Source organism: Danio rerio, chromosome 23 (genome assembly GCF_052040795.2).
Source record: "Danio rerio strain M-AB ecotype USA chromosome 23, GRCz13ab, whole genome shotgun sequence".
Lineage (NCBI taxonomy): Eukaryota > Metazoa > Chordata > Actinopteri > Cypriniformes > Danionidae > Danio > Danio rerio.
Genome location: NC_141043.1, coordinates 24,800,148 through 24,816,898, shown reverse-complemented (window position 1 = coordinate 24,816,898; position 16,751 = coordinate 24,800,148). Strand labels below are relative to the sequence as shown.

Sequence of the window (16,751 nt, the reverse complement as noted above, 5' to 3'; positions counted from 1 at the left end):
ATACACTCCATACATTTATAAACATGATACAATTACACACTCCATAAATATACAGCCATAATACACTCTATACACTCTATAAGCACACTATACAAATGCACACATGATACACTATGCATATACACACAATACCCTCCATACATATACAAACATGATACATTATACAAATACACACTCCATATATATGGTCCAGGATCAAAATATATGATGATGATGGTCCAGGATCAACATAAACGATGATGATGATGGTCCAGGATCAAAATATATGATGATGATGGTCCAGGATCAACATAAGTGATGATGATGGTCCAGGATCAATATTAGTTATTTTACACTGTATTAAAATGATAATGATGGTCCAGGATCAACATAAATGATATTAATGGTCCAGGACCAATATAAACGATGATGATGATGGTCTAGGATGAACATAAATGAGGATGATGATGGTCCAGGATCAACATTAGTGATTTTACACTGTATTAAAATGATGATGATGATTATGATGGTCTAGGATCAACATAAATGAGGATGATGATGGTCCAGGATCAACAATAGTGAATTTACACTGTATTAAAATGATGATGATGATGATGGTCTAGGATCAACATAAATGAGGATGATGATGGTCCAGGATCAACATTAGTGATTTTACACTGTATTAAAATGATGATGATGATGATGATGATGGTCTAGGATCAACATAAATGAGGATGATGATGGTCCAGGGTCAACAATAGTGATTTTACACTGTATTAAAATGATGATGATGATGATGATGATGATGGTCTAGGATCAACATAAACAATGATGAAGATGGTCCAGGATCAACGTTGATGATGATAATGACGATCCAGGATCAACAAAAATGATGATGATGATGGTCCAGGATCAACATAAATGATGAAGATGATGGTCCAGGACCAATATAAACGATGATGATGATGGTCCAGGATCAAAATATAGCCTATGATGATGATGGTCTAGGATCAATATAAACGATGATGACGATGGTCCAGGATCAACAATAGTGAATTTACAGTGTATTTAATTGATGATGATGATGATGATGATGATCTAGGATCAACATTACTGAATTTAAACTGTATTTAAATGATGATGATTGTCCAGGATCAGCATTAGTAAAATTACACTGCATTAAATTGATGACGATGATGGTCCAGGATCAACATAAATGATGATGATGCTCCAGGTACAACATTAGTGAATTTACACTGTATTTAAATGATGATGATGGTCCAGGATCAACATTAATGAATTTACACTGTTTTTAAATGATGATGATGAAGATGATGGTCCAGAATCAACATTAGAGAATTGACACTGTATTTATTTGATGATGCTGTCCAGGTCAGTTTAATAAAGAAACTTTTGACATGTCAGTACTTTAAAATAATGTAGGCCTATACCAAAAAATATTTAGATAACTACGTTTATAAATGAACAGAAAATGTACCGGACAAGTTTTTGTACCGTATCATACAACAGCAACTTTTTTGAACTTTTCAAGGTAAAATATTGTTGAAAGATAGATCAATGTCTCATAATGCAATTCAAAACAATAATAATAAAAAACATGAATGACAATATGAAAAACTGCTGATTTGCTATTTTTACTGTGTTCTTCACATAATAATATTCTATTGGCAATAGTTGTACTGGTTTTAGTAGTAGCTACTGTCTGTATACAAAACATAAAGTAATTTCAACCCTTGTATATAAACACACACAGATTTTTTATACACTAAGGTCTAAAAATATGGAACAAATAAATTATACTTGTAAATGGCAGATATAGACAACTGATCATGAATAACTGAAGTGTTTTCTTTTTTTTCTTGAGCTGTAAAAGCTACCTTTAAGTTGCATTACTGTCATTCTTAAATAAAAATAGTACAGCAACAATATTATTATGTTAGCCTAATATTGTACTGCCCTTATTCAAGCGATCTCATACAGTTAGTTTGACATATTTGGCAAAAACGTATCCGCACTACTTCAATATATTCTATTTGCTTCTGCTTTTGGAGGTTTGACGATAATTTGGAGGCATTCTGAGAGCACATTTGTAATTGCTCGCTATTTGTGTCAAGTTAAATGGTATTTTCCATGCTAGTTAAAATATTCTTAAATTAAAAGTTATTCATGCTGTTGTTCTATTTAAACAAATATATAACAACATTAAAAAACTGATAGTAATTATTTGTTTACAAAGCATTGAAATTTGACCATTTTTAAGTTGAATGCCAGCCGTGGGGTAAACAACTAACTTAAACGTTCACTTCTGCCGCCCTCCAATGCTGGAAATCAGAACTGCAGTCTTGAAAACTGAACCAATAGTATGACGCGTTTACATAAGTTTACATAACAGGTCGATCTGATATAGTGATTTATTTTTGTATCCTGTTCATCAATATTTAAAAATAAGCACGACTGCTGATAAACAGCTGAACGCCGATTTATGCAAATTATCATCAGATAAACCCCCAAGCGCTAGATGTAACATGATGACATCGCTTTTGTTTTGGCACGTGACCGGAAGCGTTGCAGGCTCCAGGAAGCATTTCGTGAATTCAGTTTGACATGTTGGAAGTTGAACGCAGAGGACCCACAACAAAACTGCTTAGAGATCAGGGATTATTTCGCTTGATACTCGGACCGGTGGAGGACTAATCTACGGTTTTTGAGCGCGCACTGTGCCCGGTTGTTGGTCATGTTTTAAAGTTGGCAGATGGCAGGTGCAGTGCTAAAGGACGAGCACTCATGCTAACGCTGCCCCGGTGTCACTGCTGTTGAGTCACACAGAGTTGGGTTGTTTAGTTCGTCACACATACACACAGAGACGAGTGTGTTTTCGGTTGTGGTTGTCAGCTGCGGTTTGTTATGTAAGGATATTATTTTTAAAGAAAGAAGATATTTTACTTTCTCTTTAACCAGCAAGGAGATCTTATTGGCTTGGACATCGGTGATCTTAACTTTATCTGGACTGAAATGATTATAGACTGCGGTTGACTGAGGAACAGCAGCTCTCATAACAATGGTAAGTTGTTCGTAAATAATGTTTGTCTACGCTAAAATGAAAATGCAGTCGTTGTTTTGTCTCACCCTCATGGGTTGTAGGGCAGAATGACATCCTCACTTTCACTTTCCTTATATTGATTAATTGCAGAGAAAATGAATGCTTACTGAACCTGGCAGCTCCTCAGGTTATGCTTCTCCTGTTCAAATGGTCATGTAGACTAATCACTTTAGTGTGTTTGTTGTGTAGATATTTAGGGCAGTGGTTCTTTTCTAGGGGGCAAGGGTCCACTAGAGGGTGCCCAGCAAACTTACAAATTAAATTACCATGGCGATCACATGTGTAGTCTTTTATTTCTGACAACAACGTATGTTTTTTCTATTTGTTTTTTTCTTTCTTTTCATAAATCAAATTCATGCAAAGGCCAAATGGTTGCCCAAAACCAGGAAACTAAAATCTATAGAACAAAAAGGATTTTTTTTTTTTAAATTTCAATTAAATGTATGTATTATGTTTTAATTTAATAATGTTTTTGCACTGAATAGAATCAATGTATTACCTGTTAACCACTTTTTTTCAAGATGGACCTTAAAATTAAATTTCCTACTGTCATAAACCTTAAATGCTTTGGCGACTTAAGTTTGGTCTCTTATTTTAAAAGATGCATGGCAGATTATTGCAGGAAAAGTGAAAATTACATGAATTAATAACATACATGTTTATTGTTAATGGAATACAAAAACATATTATCATCAAAATTTATAGGTAATTGTGGCTTTTTACAGTTATAAACTGAAAAAAATATAAACTTTGAGACTTAAATATATGAAAAAGTCACTTTCATAAGGATTTCTGTTTAACCACTATAACAAAGTAATACTGATAGATAAAATTGCTTTCCCATATATTTTACCGTACAAGTGTTCTAATCATGTCCATGATGTACTTATTATTAATATTAATACTAATATTTATTATTATTATTATTATTATTACTATTATTAGCTTATTGTTAATTGTTTACTGTATGTACAGATAGCAAGTATTTTTACCATTCTGATGTAGTTGGGGGGACAGACAACAGCACCTGGATCAAAATTGTTTTTGTTTAAATATATACATATAAACCTGATAAAGTCTTGCAAATCAAAATCATATTATGTGTTAATAATAGTCTTTTTTAGTGAATCATCTGATAAAGTGACCAAATTGTGTCTTTAGTTGGAATATTGTTGTAGTTCTTGGGAAGCTCTGCTGCAGTTATAAGATGTAACTTTTGTGTCTCTTTGACTCCTCAGCCTTCAGATGAATGGAGTGAACACTAACTGTGAAGCTCATTGCCTGCTGGGATTTACTCTGACTGAATAATCCCAGCGCACTCTTTCCTTCCTATAATGTTGGAAGGACTTGTTGCCTGGGTGCTCAACACATATCTAGGCAAATATGTGAGCAATCTTAACACTGACCAGCTCTCCATTGCTCTTCTCAAAGGTATTTGAATGTTTTTGTTTTAGACTTTGCTCATCAGAGTGTGCTGTCTCTGTTGTGTATCATTTTGTGAACTTTGCATTTTGCTTTATTTTAGGGGCAGTAGAGTTGGAGAACCTTCCACTAAGAAAAGATGCACTACGAGGATTTGATCTGCCTTTTGAGGTCAAAGCAGGTCAGTGTCAGTCCACACACTGGACTTTATTGTAACTGGTCAAAGGTTAAGTAATTAATTTGTTTGTTTTTGAGCTGATATGACAGTCACCTTGGACTTTATACTGCGCCTATCACTGTGACCCTAATTCATCAAACGTGAAGTGTTATATAATAGGTAACCTCAGGAAGCCATAATATAAATGAGTAGTATTTGGGTGGTCATGTGATTACAGCATGGTTGCCACTTTAAAATGGAGTAAGCTTTGAGCAAGTGAGCTAGGTTATTGATTACATAGTTGCCATTAATCCTCTATGAATGTATTTTAATTTGGAATTTTTTTCATTTAAGACTCTATTTACATCTAGTGATTGTGTCAAAGTAGAGTAATCTGGATATTCTTGTGAAGTATTAATATGACATCTGCATTGTATATACCTATTAAGGTATTATCACTTGCTCAATGGTATTGATATTTATTCATAACTTGGATATTAAATATTAGACTTTCGTTCAAAGGTTCAGAAAAGATGAAGTGGTTAAGGATTGATGTTTTTAATGTTACAAAGATTCATATTTTAAAAACATTCTGCTCTTTTTAAACTTTAATAAAATCCTAACTAAACTTGCCATCAGTAGTGCACACATTGTTTGTTTATGAATATAATGTATTTCTTTGCAGGTGTCATTGGAAAGATCACCCTGCAGATCCCCTTTTATCGACCACACAGTGATCCATGGGTCATCTGCATGTCCCAGCTGAACCTGATTATCGGCCCGGCCCTCCCACAGGAATATGATGAGGTGCAAGAAAGAGAAGCTGAGAGAGAGCAAAAGAAACAGCTGCTTAAGGCACTAGAGGACAAGTGGAAGGTACAGGCTGCTAGGAAATATCAGCATTCACTTATAGCATTCACAGGGATGTTTTTTTTTTTTTTTACTTCTGTTAATTATTTTTGCAGTTATTTTATTTCTTGCTATTTTTATTAGTAAAATGAGAATGCTAAACTTTGATTGATGAATCACTTTATTGTAATGTATAAAATGTTCAATTGAAAAATATTTTTTTTGCATACTTTAAATATTCCTTTAGAGTGAATGTGAGCAGAAGGGTGAATCCTACTGGTACTCCGTCACAGCATCTGTTGTGACTCGAATCGTTGAAAATATTGAGGTAATTTTCTTTTCCTGCACTTTGGTGCTGTATTGGTTTAATTTCAGAAAAACAATAATTTTTCATTATTTCTCTGTATGTTTTTAGTTGAAAATTCAAGGTGTCCACTTACGATTTGAAGATGATTTCTCCAACCCTGAGAAACCCTATGCCTTCGGTGTTTGTATCAAGAATGTATCCGCACAGAACTGCTCCAAAGAACCAGTGCGTTATTCACATTATTCTGTGCCTTCTTTAAGTTAAATAATTCATTTCTTTAAAATATATGCTTTTCACTTACAGGCACAAAAGCTTATCCGGCAGAAGGAGCTGGAAATCAGTGAATTCAGTGTTTACTGGGACACAGAGTGCACCATGCTTGGAGATCTTCCCTCATCAGAAATACAGGTAGATTGCTGACACTATTAGGACACTTAATGACGCATTGACTAATGCTTGAGGTAAACCTTTTTGCAAACTATTTTTCTGCTCCAGGAGCGGATGAGTAAATGTATGCAGAGCCGCGAACATCAGTATATATTTGAGCCAGTATGTGCCTCTGTGCTGGTGAGGAGGAATGCCTCCAAAGAACCACTACGATCTCGTAACACACCTCGCATTGAGGGCCAAGTGCAGCTGGAACCCCTCTCTCTGCGTCTGTCACAGGTAACAACTTCCTTTAGGCTGTTTGTGCCATATAATTTCAGCATTTATTAAATCTTAAACTGAAATAACATGTAAACTAGATCGATTTTTTTTTTTCTTTGATTGATTTGTATTTTGTTCCTTTTTATGCCTGCTTATAAAGTAAACACCTAAAATACTGAAGTCGCTTGCTGCTTGTTCTCTAACTGTATAAATGTAATAATTCTGAGGTATATTGAAAATGCACTAAATATGAAGAGTCTGTGTTCTATGGTTGTTTTCTTGTAAGCTCAAATGAATAAACTGGTGTTTGAAAACAGGTTCAGTATCAGCAGATCATGGCATTCCTCAAAGAACTGGACCGACGGGAAAAGGAGATGCTTTTTCGAAAGTGGAGACCTAAACTTACTATTTCTGGAAAGTAAGGAGATTTATTTTTTCATTTTATTACAATTAAGCCAAATATGTTTTGAAATAAGCTTCTCAGTAGGTCATGTTGATTAAAACCTGAAAAATCCTTTGTTTGACAATGGTATTGTTCTCTAGAATAATGTTTTCTTTATTGTTGAAGCTGTCGACAGTGGTGGATGTTTGCCATTAATGCTAACCTGCATGAGATCAGAAAGCAGCGCCGACATGGAAGCTGGGATTTTGCTCTACACAGGGCGCGTGATGCTAAACTCTACACTAGCTTGTATGTCCAGAGGCTTAAAGGAGTTACTTTGAGTCCACAGGAGGAGGTAAGAATTATAGACTTAGAATAGAAGGGTTTTCAGAACAAACCTATACTGTCATAATTTTTAAAGAGCTTTTTAGCTTTGCATGTTTTATCAGTTTGCATGGTTTTCAAACTATATTAAAACTTAAAAACAAAATCAAACCAAAAGTGCTTCAGGGGTAGTTAATGTGTCTGCGCTCTTTGGGTAAGGGATTCATGAAGATAAACAATGAAATCATATCCTTTTTGTGCCTTGGACTTATGTTTTCGATGTTCATCAATATGAAAACTTACTCTGTCTTTCACATTAATAGAGTGAGATGGAGAGGATTGAAGATGAACAGACATTGGAGGAGTTGCAGATTCTCCGGGAGACAGTTTATGTCTCCTTCCGGAAGCATGAGGAAATTGCTGAGGCAAGCTGAGATTACTTTCTATCCTACTTGTATGTCTTTGAAAATGTCATGGTATTGATGTTATGAAATGTTATCCTTTTTTTCCTATGAAGAATAAATATAATATCAATATTATAACAAGATGTCAATATTGAAATAGCTATTTTTAATGGTATCAAAAAAAAAAGATTTGTATCTGGAGAGATTTTAAATGAAATGTTTTTAAATGTAAATTCTTAAAAAATTGTAAAATTGTTTAAAAAATAAGAATTTTTTTTTATTAAAAAAGTAAATATTAAAAAACTGTTTTAGTTTATTTAAGTCTGTTTTTGTATTTTTTTTATTGATGTTAATGTTGTCTTCTTGTTATAAAACAACATTATAAAAGTATTATTTATCAAATGTTTGTAAACTTGATATGTTTTTGCCATGGAATTATCCAGAGAAGCTGTATTGGCAATAAACTCAAAGCTCTCTTTCTCTCTCTCTCTCTCTCTCTCTCTCTCTCTCTCTCTCTCTTTCTCTCACTTTCTCTCTCTCTTTCACTTTCTCTCTTAATATGATCACTGTTGTAACCCAAAAACACTCATTAATAATTTGAATCGTACCTCTCATCCATTTAGAGTCTACGGGAACCTCTAATAAATGAGTCCCCAGCCACTTCTCCCTCAGGCTCCATACCTAAAAGTGGGAGTTCTGGAATGATTCAGTATCTACAGTCTTGGTTCCCAGGCTGGGGTGGTTGGTATGGGGGGACTGAAAGAGGGCCAGATGGACAGCCGGTTTCGGATGAGCTTTTACCAGGCACTGCACAGTGGGAAATTCTTGGTCAGTTTTCTATTTATGCTTATCATGGTTTAACATAATTTTACATGCAGTGCTTTTTGGAAATGAAATCTGTATCAAATAGTATAATGAACCATGTAACAAGACATCTGTCTTCTTCAAACAGCTGAGACAGATGATCTCTTTGACCCTTTGGAGGATTCACAAACACTGAATACCTTTACAAGAAGGGATCATCTCTTTGCACGGCTGGACTTTAAGCTTGAGAAAGCAGCTGTCACACTGTACCATGAAAACAAAAATAAACCTCTTTTGAGCGAGAGTGGGGTCATTCAGCTGGAATTTTCAGGTATTTACAGTATCTACTTCTTATTGCATTAATGTTTTAATGGTGTTGAGTCAGTTTCGATGTTGATTTTCACATTTTCTATTTTGCATTGCAGGTGTGAAGATTGAAGTTGAGTCTCTACCTCGTTCTGAGTCATCCTTGCTCACAGTAAAACTTGGTGGGCTGTTTCTTCGTGATCTCACTACCCAGGGCTCAATTTTTCCTGTCCTAGTTTCTCCAAAACCGGTTAGATTTACATACATTTATAGTTGCTTGGTGCTATAGATCAGTAATTTCTTGTGTTGAAATGATACTTGGCATAAATAGAAATGTTATAATAGATTTCATATCATTACTTTTCATTTAAGGACAAGGTTGTTGTTGCGATCAATCAACCGTTTGGCCAGACTAACAGCACAGAATATAGCAATCCGGGTAAGTAATTGATTAAAGGGATAGTTCATCCCAAAAACAAAAAAAAAAATATTATTCTCTCTCCCTCTACTGTTCCAAACCTGTTAGAGCAAAAAAAAATTTGTTAAACATTTTTTTCACAACATATTGTTTTTCTACTACAGATATCATTGGCTACAACTTTTCAAAATATGTATTTATATACTTATAATTATTTTTATGACCTTTTTCAGCTTCAGATGTGGAATCATCAGCGCCTCCCGTCTTTGAGATGATTTATGAACGTAATCCAATAAGGAGCAAATTTGAGAGGAGACTAGAGGTCAATACCAGTCCTCTTAATATCATTTATAACCCTCAGGCTATCAAGAAAGTGGCAGAGTTTTTCTACAAAGGAAGGGTCCACACTTCGGGTTTGTATTATAGATAAGCATCCCTCTTAAATTAGTTTGAATTGCTTTTGTGAAATATCTGTTCAATATGGTTTACGTGATATTTTTCAGGGTTTGGATATCAGTCTGAGTTAGAGCTGAGAGTGGCTGAAGCAGCCAGGAGGCAATATAACAAGCTGAAGATGCAAACCAAGGCAGAAATCAGACAAACCATTGATCAGCTGCTTGTTGGAGAGTTCATTGTACGAGAAAAAATAAATTACAATCAGTCAATACTCATTCATTTATTATAGTAAATCAATTGTGAAATGTTTTCATAATTCTGATGTGTTTTCCTTTTACAGGAGAACAGTAAACATTGGACTATGAAATTGGATATTTGTGCCCCTCAAGTCATCTTCCCGGATGATTTTCAGTCTGAAGACCCCATGCTAGTTGTTGTAGACCTTGGGCGTATTCTTCTTACTAATTCTCAAGGTAACTGATTCTGGTCAAATCAAATTTTATGCTCTTATATTTTTATGTGTTCATAATTTATTGCAGTTTATAGTCAATTGTGACAGTTTTATTTTTGTTTCCACAGAAGATCATAAAACAAATCTTAAGACCTCTCAGACAGAAGGAGAAAGTGATGAAGAATTCCAGACCCCACTAGCAACACCACCTGCGTCTCCACCTCCAGAACAAGAGGTGGATGTCAAAGGTCAGGAGAAGCCCCGTGATTTCAGCAGCGTTAAATCATCAGAAGGTGCCCAAATTATCAGTAGGAACCTGTATGAAAAGTACTCCTTATCTTTCAATGACCTTCAGATTATGGTTGGTCATTATAAAGACAATTGGAAGCATCTTCAGGAGAGCGATGTGGGGCCCACACATGTGGTAGAGAAATTCAATGTCCTACTACAGCTAGAGCAACGATTGCGATACACCTCAGACCCTCAGTTTCCAGGGGCTGTTCTCTCAGGAACACTACCAGACCTCAAAGTGCACATCAACCTGGAGAAGATGACTGCACTGAGAAGTTGCCTGGCTAGACTTGGTAATTCAGGGGCAGATGAAGGTGACAATAATGGGGAAAATCTCAAATCTCCTGACCCTCTTACACTTCGCCATGAGAAGATCTTTCAGAGGGAAGATAGTGATTGGAAGCTTCAGGGTTCTGACAAAAATCTTACCAAGAGTGTGATGACACTTGAGCAGCATACTCGAGAGGTGCTTGTGGAATCTAAACTTCTTCTGGTAGAGTTTAATATCAATTACATGCAGCTTGGCATTGAAAGTGGTGGACGATATATTTCTGTTCTGAAAGTGTTTGGAACAAATGCACATTTTGTGAAGCGGCCTTATGACGCAATGGTTTCCCTCACAGTTCATGGCCTCTATCTTGTGGACACATTGCAAACGTATGGTTCAGACTTTGATCTTCTTGTTGCATCTCATAAACATTTAAGTTTTGATGTTCCTACTGGAAGTCTACGAGAGAGCCAGCCTACATCCCCTGTTTCACCAGACAATAAATCTCCAGAACTACCAGGTTTGCACAGGAACTCTTCAGATCTTGTTTTTGACAAAGCATCTCCACGGGGCTCTCCACTAAGAGACCAGGAGGCTCTCATTAAGTTGGAATACCAATTTATCAGCTCAGACTGCCCCTCTATGAATTTGGACAGTTCACTTCAAGTCACCTCCATGCAGGTCAACAACCTGGATATCATCCTTAACCCTGAAACCATGGTAGAGCTTCTAAAATTCCTTCAGCAGTCTTTCCCTAAAGAAGAAAGCTCTCCAACACAACAGATAGCACCTCTGCCTAATGGAGAAGAAAATGAGGAGAATTATCAATCCACTTATGTCCAGAACAAAGAACTGACTGTTGAAATTCACAGGTTAAACTTACTTCTTCTAAGAACTGTTACAACTGGTACTGTTTTGGGAGGTGAGAAGAAAGGCATGAAAATTGCTACGGCCAGTATAAATGGGACAAAAGTCAATGTGTCAATGGGAAGTCGGTTGGATGTCAATGGTTCTCTAGGATGCATTCAGCTTGTGGACTTGACTCAGGAAGGTGGCAGAAGTCAGTTTGTGGTCAGTATTGGAAGTGTAGAGGACAGCACCGCTACAGATGGTGTGGCATTCTTTCCTATTGCTGGCATGACTCCTTCCGAAGCTTTAAGTTTCCGCTTTATGGAAAAATCTCAAGGAGAATGCTCCCTTCAACTTCAGATGGCATCTTTACACTATAACCACTCAGCAAAGTTCCTGAAAGAGCTCAGTTTATCAGCAAATGAAGTAGAGGATAACTTCAGGTTTATGCTGAAGACTGCTGCTACAAAGGTCTCTACTGTATTGGTGACGAAAACAGCAGAGTACAGTGGAATGGTGTCTCTCTTTGACAACCCATCCAGAAGATCTAGGAGGCAGAGTCAATGCAACTGGACACTTGACCCATTCGAGGAAGATGATTTCTGTGACCCTGAAAAAGAACCAGCATTAGATTCTTTTCTGGTCAAGCTGACTCTAGATGTTAGTATAGAGTCCCCAGTTGTGTCAATTCCTAGAAAGCCTGGTCACCCTGAGCTGCTAGTTGGACATTTAGGGAGCATACAAATTCAGAACTTTGTTACAGGGCAAGACTCAGAAAGGGAGAAACTACAAGTTGAAGTAAAAGATATAAGACTTTATTCAGTGAACACAAGCAACTTGTTTTTAAAGAAAGGAGCAAGACTCAACAGCAGCACCACTTCCGGACCCTCACCTTCTCATGGTGGCAACATTAGTTTGAATGAGCCACAGTTTACACGACATGACTTCTTTGAGTACATTAGCAGAGGAAAAGGTACGTTTTTTTGTTTGTTTTGTTTTGAGTTAAATTTTGGGAATTCACTAAACCTTATTTTATCCTTTATGTTTTAATATATGCTTTAAGGCATTTAAAACTGTTTCTATGTTTTCTTTGTTTTTCAGCATTTCACATTTTAAAAGATGCTACAATCCAGCTCACTGTCGAGAAAGTCCCTGTTGACGAAAACTCTACCTTTACCTTTTTGTCTTGTGATGAACCTTACCAGAGCACAGGGATATTAAGAGTAGAAGGCAAATTTGTTAACGCTGTTGAGGTAAAGAACCACAAAATAGCACAACAGCTGAATATTTGTCATATACACAACTTTGATATTTAATTTGACATGTTTTCCCTCAGGTATGTCTCTGCAAGCCTGTGTATGAACAGGTCCTTCAGACTCTCGATAATCTCTCCTTCACTGAAGATCAACGAGTAACCCCAAGTCAACCACCTACCCCACCACCTCCCACACCCTCCTCCACTAAACCACACAGATTCCCTGATCACCAAGGTGGGCTCTTTGCCCGAGACCCTCCTCATGGTGGAGTGTCTTATTCTACACTGTCATCATCTCTTTCAGCAACACTTCCACTGCATAATGAGAGCCCTCCTCTCCAGCCTCCTTCTTTTACCCAAGTGAGGGCCACCTTTCGAGTCTCTGAGCTGCAAGTGCAGTTAAGTGGAGACCTCAGCCAAGGATCTCAAGGGTTGGTTAGTCTACGGTTTCAAGACCTGGAAGGGGACTTCACCAAAGATCATCCTCATTCAATCTCCATCCAACTAGCCCTTCACTCCTTGTTAATGGAAGACTTGCTAGAGCCAAACCCTGAATCAAAATACAAACACCTCATGGTGTCCAGAGGTGCTCCAAAGCCTTCCACCTTTAGTCCAAAGGAATACCTGTCACAGTCTTGTCCGACAGCATCCAATGTTCTGTACACTGAAATGCCCCGTTCTCTTCCAGCTCAATTCGAAGAGGCACAGAATGTTTTCCAGTTTTATCAGAGGCATCCCAGCACGCCATCTGCATCCAGTCGAAAGAGCAAGAAGGATGCAGAGTGTCCCAGCACACCACCTCCATCCCCATCCCGCCAAACTCCATCTCCACATCCACGGCCAGACTTTGACGACTCTTTGGTACATATCAATGTCTTAATGGTTGATAGGCGTCACCCTGAGTTTAAGACACGGTATGGCAGCATCGGTCGTAGTGTGGACGTGGACTTCAACTGCCTTGATATTCTCATAACTCTGCAAACCTGGGTCATGATTCTTGACTTCTTTGGCATTGGCTCTACTGCTAATAATCATGCAGTCAAAGTGCCTACCACCACACTACAGCCTATGCATGAACACTCGCCAGAAAATAGTACACTCAATGATTTGAGTGATTTGTATCCAGAGATTGAGGAAGGGGTTAATACAAAGCTAGACTTAAAGGTATGAATTTAAACATTTTTATTCATAAAACAATGTGTATTTCATATGTTCAGCAAATACTAGAGTTTTTTTTCCTAAAATTTGCAACAATTTTCTTTACAGGTTCATTCTTTATCTCTGGTGTTGAGGAAGAAAACCAATGAGCTTGCCAAAGCTAGCGTCTCTAAACTGTTTACACATATGGAAATGATTGGTTTGTACAACATTTGTAAAACAGGCTTTTTTCCCCAGTGTTGGCTTTTGTTTAATTTATATATGACTTTTCAGATGGAGATTTGGCATTGCAAGGGAGTCTGGGAAGTTTATCTCTGAGTGATTTGACCCCCCATGGGGATCTATATAGAGAACGTTTTACAACACGGGGTGGAGAGGCTCTCGTCTATAACATTTACAAGTATATTCTCATTACATAATTGATTTCATGTTTATTGTGTGTAGTTACACATTTTGTCTTCCCATGATTTTGCATTGACCCTGCTTCTATCTTCAGGTATGGAGAAACTGACTTCTTCTTGCAGCGAGAATATGATATGAAGGTGTCTCTACAGATGGCCTCAGTACAGTATGTCCATACGCAGCGCTTCCAGGCTGAGGTAGTGGCCTTTATCCAACACTTCACCCAGCTACAGGATGTCCTGGGCAGGCAGAGAGCAGCCGTTGAGGGTCAGGCGGTAAGTGGGCCGTTTTTATTCAGTTTGTTCAGTAGTAACCTTTGGACAGAATGAGAGATAATGTTTACATAGCCCATCCATGTGTGCTTTTGTATAACCTAGTCTAGTGCAAATGATGCATGTATCCCAGGGAAAACAAATCAGCTATTGCTGCTCAGATAACTGCTTGCCATTGGGATGATCAGCTGGCTGCCCTCAATCCTTCTCTGCAGAGACATGATAGAGTTATAGAAGTAGTTGTCAACACCCATTTCTTTCAAACTGGAGACACTGGTGATGAGACTGGACACTGAGCTGTCTGTCCTGCCTTTAATCTCCTCCTAAATACCACAAGCGGAGAATCAGCAATTGCCCACTGTCGTGTCTCACTGTCAGACTCTCTTTTTTCTGCTTTTTACATTTTTGTAATAAGATAGCAGCAATATTTGCAGCTATTTCAGCTTTTTTTTTTGTTGATTTTATTGATTTATTAATCTCAATCATTATTGCCTGGAATTTTGGTTGATTTTTTTATTAAAAGCACAATTTTTATGGTGAAAATGTATATAAATGAGTCTAAATAAAATATTAGAAAAATATTAGTTTTTATTATGTAACTTTTATTTCTGGGCGAAGCAGTGGCGCAGTAGGTAGTGCTGCCACCTCACAGCAAGAAGGTTGCTGGTTCGAGCCTCGGCTCAGTTGGTGTTTATGTGTGGAGTTTGCATGTTCTCCCTGCATTCGCCCTTCGGGTGCTCCGGTTTCCCCCTACAGTCCAAAGACATGCAGTACAGGTGAATTGGTTAGGCTAAAATTGTCCGTAGTGTATGTGTGTGTGTGTGTGTGTGAATGTGTGTGTGTGTGTGTGAATGTGTGTGTGGATGTATCCCAGAGATGGGTTGTGGCTGGAAGGGCATCCGCTGCATAAAAATGTGCGGTTCATTCCGCTGTGGCGACCCCGAATTAATAAAGGGACTAAGCTGACAAGAAACTACTCTTTACACTAGTGTATTTATTAGCTTATTTTAATACAATAAAAAAATCTAAATATCTTTTTTATAATTTAATATTTGATTAAAATGACTATTGTTTATTTAATTAAATTATTATTATTATTATGAATAATAATGTTATTAATATTTTTAAATTAGGTAATGATACATTATATGTGTATTGAAAGTCGTTAGCATATTTTCTTGATTACATGCTCAATACTCAACTAGTAGGCTAAGCTTCCTGAATGCTCACCAAAGGCTGAAACTGAAAAGTGAAACTTGAAACACAAAAAATGGAAAATACTTATTTTTAATCACACAAAACAAATTCAACAAACCACAAATTTTTAAACATTATTAAACATGATTTATTTATAACATTTCTAAATTAGCTTAGCGCCTCACAAGAGATTCCTGGGATGTGTGGTGGGATAACATTTATTTCTAGGTAGTCATGATGACATTCTAGTAACCTTGTCAGGGGATTGCTGTTAATTCACTGTCTATCCTCCAGGTGCGTGAGAGGCCACAGCGAGCTGCTCGTGTGCTGCTGGACATAGAGGCAGGTGCTCCTGTCCTCTTGATCCCAGAAAGCTCCCGCTCGAAACGCCTCATAGTGGCCAACCTGGGCCAACTCAGAGTGCGTAACTGCTTTCTGCCAGCTGGCGCTCGTGGCACCTTCTCTCTCAGAGATAAGGTAGAGAAACTTACAATGGCACATACCTTTTTCCCTTCTCTGGTGAGTCCTGTCATCCCAAAATACTGTACACATTATATTATCTGCCAGATGTGGGATGCATTTAAGGAGCATTTTTCCTGTTACTGTTTGCTGCGATCTGAGAAGGATTTTATTATGTGAAAAGACTTTAAATCATCATTGAGTTTTAATAGCTAAGACTTAATATCTCAAACAATTTTAGAGAAAGTGCTTCATGGATGTAGTCCCATTCTTTATTGCGCATGGTACAGTTCACATTTTTTCCACCAAAACTTTGATATTAGATTTAACACAACTGTGTAATTGTTTGCAGTTTGTCAGATATTAATAAAAGGGATAGTTAACACAAAACTGAATGTATGACATACTTTACTCACCTATTAGTTGTCACTAATCATTTTGACTTTCTTTCTTATGTTAATCACGAAAATATATTTTGATGAACAATGGAAACTAGTTACCATTGACTCCTATAATTTACTTCCATACAAGTATTTATTTCTACTTTGGATCTCAATGATTAGCTGGTTTTCAGCTTTATTCTTAATATGTTCATTTGTGTTCAACATAAAGAAATTCAAAAAGGTTTGGAA

The 16,751-nt window shown here is 37.0% G+C and overlaps 1 protein-coding gene across 5 annotated transcripts in view; it reads left to right on the top strand.

The window, feature by feature from the left end:
* Nucleotides 1-2,567: 2,567 nt before the first annotated feature.
* Nucleotides 2,568-16,751, top strand: part of vps13d (vacuolar protein sorting 13 homolog D) — a 57,463-nt gene continuing 43,279 nt past the window's right edge. For 3 of the 5 annotated variants that reach the window (XM_087306995.1, XM_087306993.1, XM_087306992.1), the window contains exons 1-25: nucleotides 2,568-3,061; nucleotides 4,339-4,531; nucleotides 4,626-4,703; nucleotides 5,365-5,555; nucleotides 5,776-5,856; nucleotides 5,944-6,060; nucleotides 6,139-6,243; nucleotides 6,331-6,501; nucleotides 6,801-6,901; nucleotides 7,052-7,220; nucleotides 7,513-7,614; nucleotides 8,217-8,421; nucleotides 8,546-8,728; nucleotides 8,823-8,953; nucleotides 9,076-9,142; nucleotides 9,355-9,534; nucleotides 9,625-9,755; nucleotides 9,858-9,990; nucleotides 10,097-12,349; nucleotides 12,478-12,629; nucleotides 12,713-13,795; nucleotides 13,898-13,988; nucleotides 14,063-14,189; nucleotides 14,286-14,466; nucleotides 15,955-16,179. In XM_087306995.1, the coding sequence (XP_087163121.1) occupies nucleotides 4,435-4,531; nucleotides 4,626-4,703; nucleotides 5,365-5,555; nucleotides 5,776-5,856; nucleotides 5,944-6,060; nucleotides 6,139-6,243; nucleotides 6,331-6,501; nucleotides 6,801-6,901; nucleotides 7,052-7,220; nucleotides 7,513-7,614; nucleotides 8,217-8,421; nucleotides 8,546-8,728; nucleotides 8,823-8,953; nucleotides 9,076-9,142; nucleotides 9,355-9,534; nucleotides 9,625-9,755; nucleotides 9,858-9,990; nucleotides 10,097-12,349; nucleotides 12,478-12,629; nucleotides 12,713-13,795; nucleotides 13,898-13,988; nucleotides 14,063-14,189; nucleotides 14,286-14,466; nucleotides 15,955-16,179 (6,354 nt within the window). In that variant the 5' untranslated portion in view covers nucleotides 2,568-3,061; nucleotides 4,339-4,434. The remainder of the gene's footprint in view (nucleotides 3,062-4,338; nucleotides 4,532-4,625; nucleotides 4,704-5,364; nucleotides 5,556-5,775; nucleotides 5,857-5,943; nucleotides 6,061-6,138; nucleotides 6,244-6,330; nucleotides 6,502-6,800; nucleotides 6,902-7,051; nucleotides 7,221-7,512; nucleotides 7,615-8,216; nucleotides 8,422-8,545; nucleotides 8,729-8,822; nucleotides 8,954-9,075; nucleotides 9,143-9,354; nucleotides 9,535-9,624; nucleotides 9,756-9,857; nucleotides 9,991-10,096; nucleotides 12,350-12,477; nucleotides 12,630-12,712; nucleotides 13,796-13,897; nucleotides 13,989-14,062; nucleotides 14,190-14,285; nucleotides 14,467-15,954; nucleotides 16,180-16,751) is intronic. The other 2 variants (XM_087306996.1, XM_087306994.1) reach the window with 1 other exon arrangement.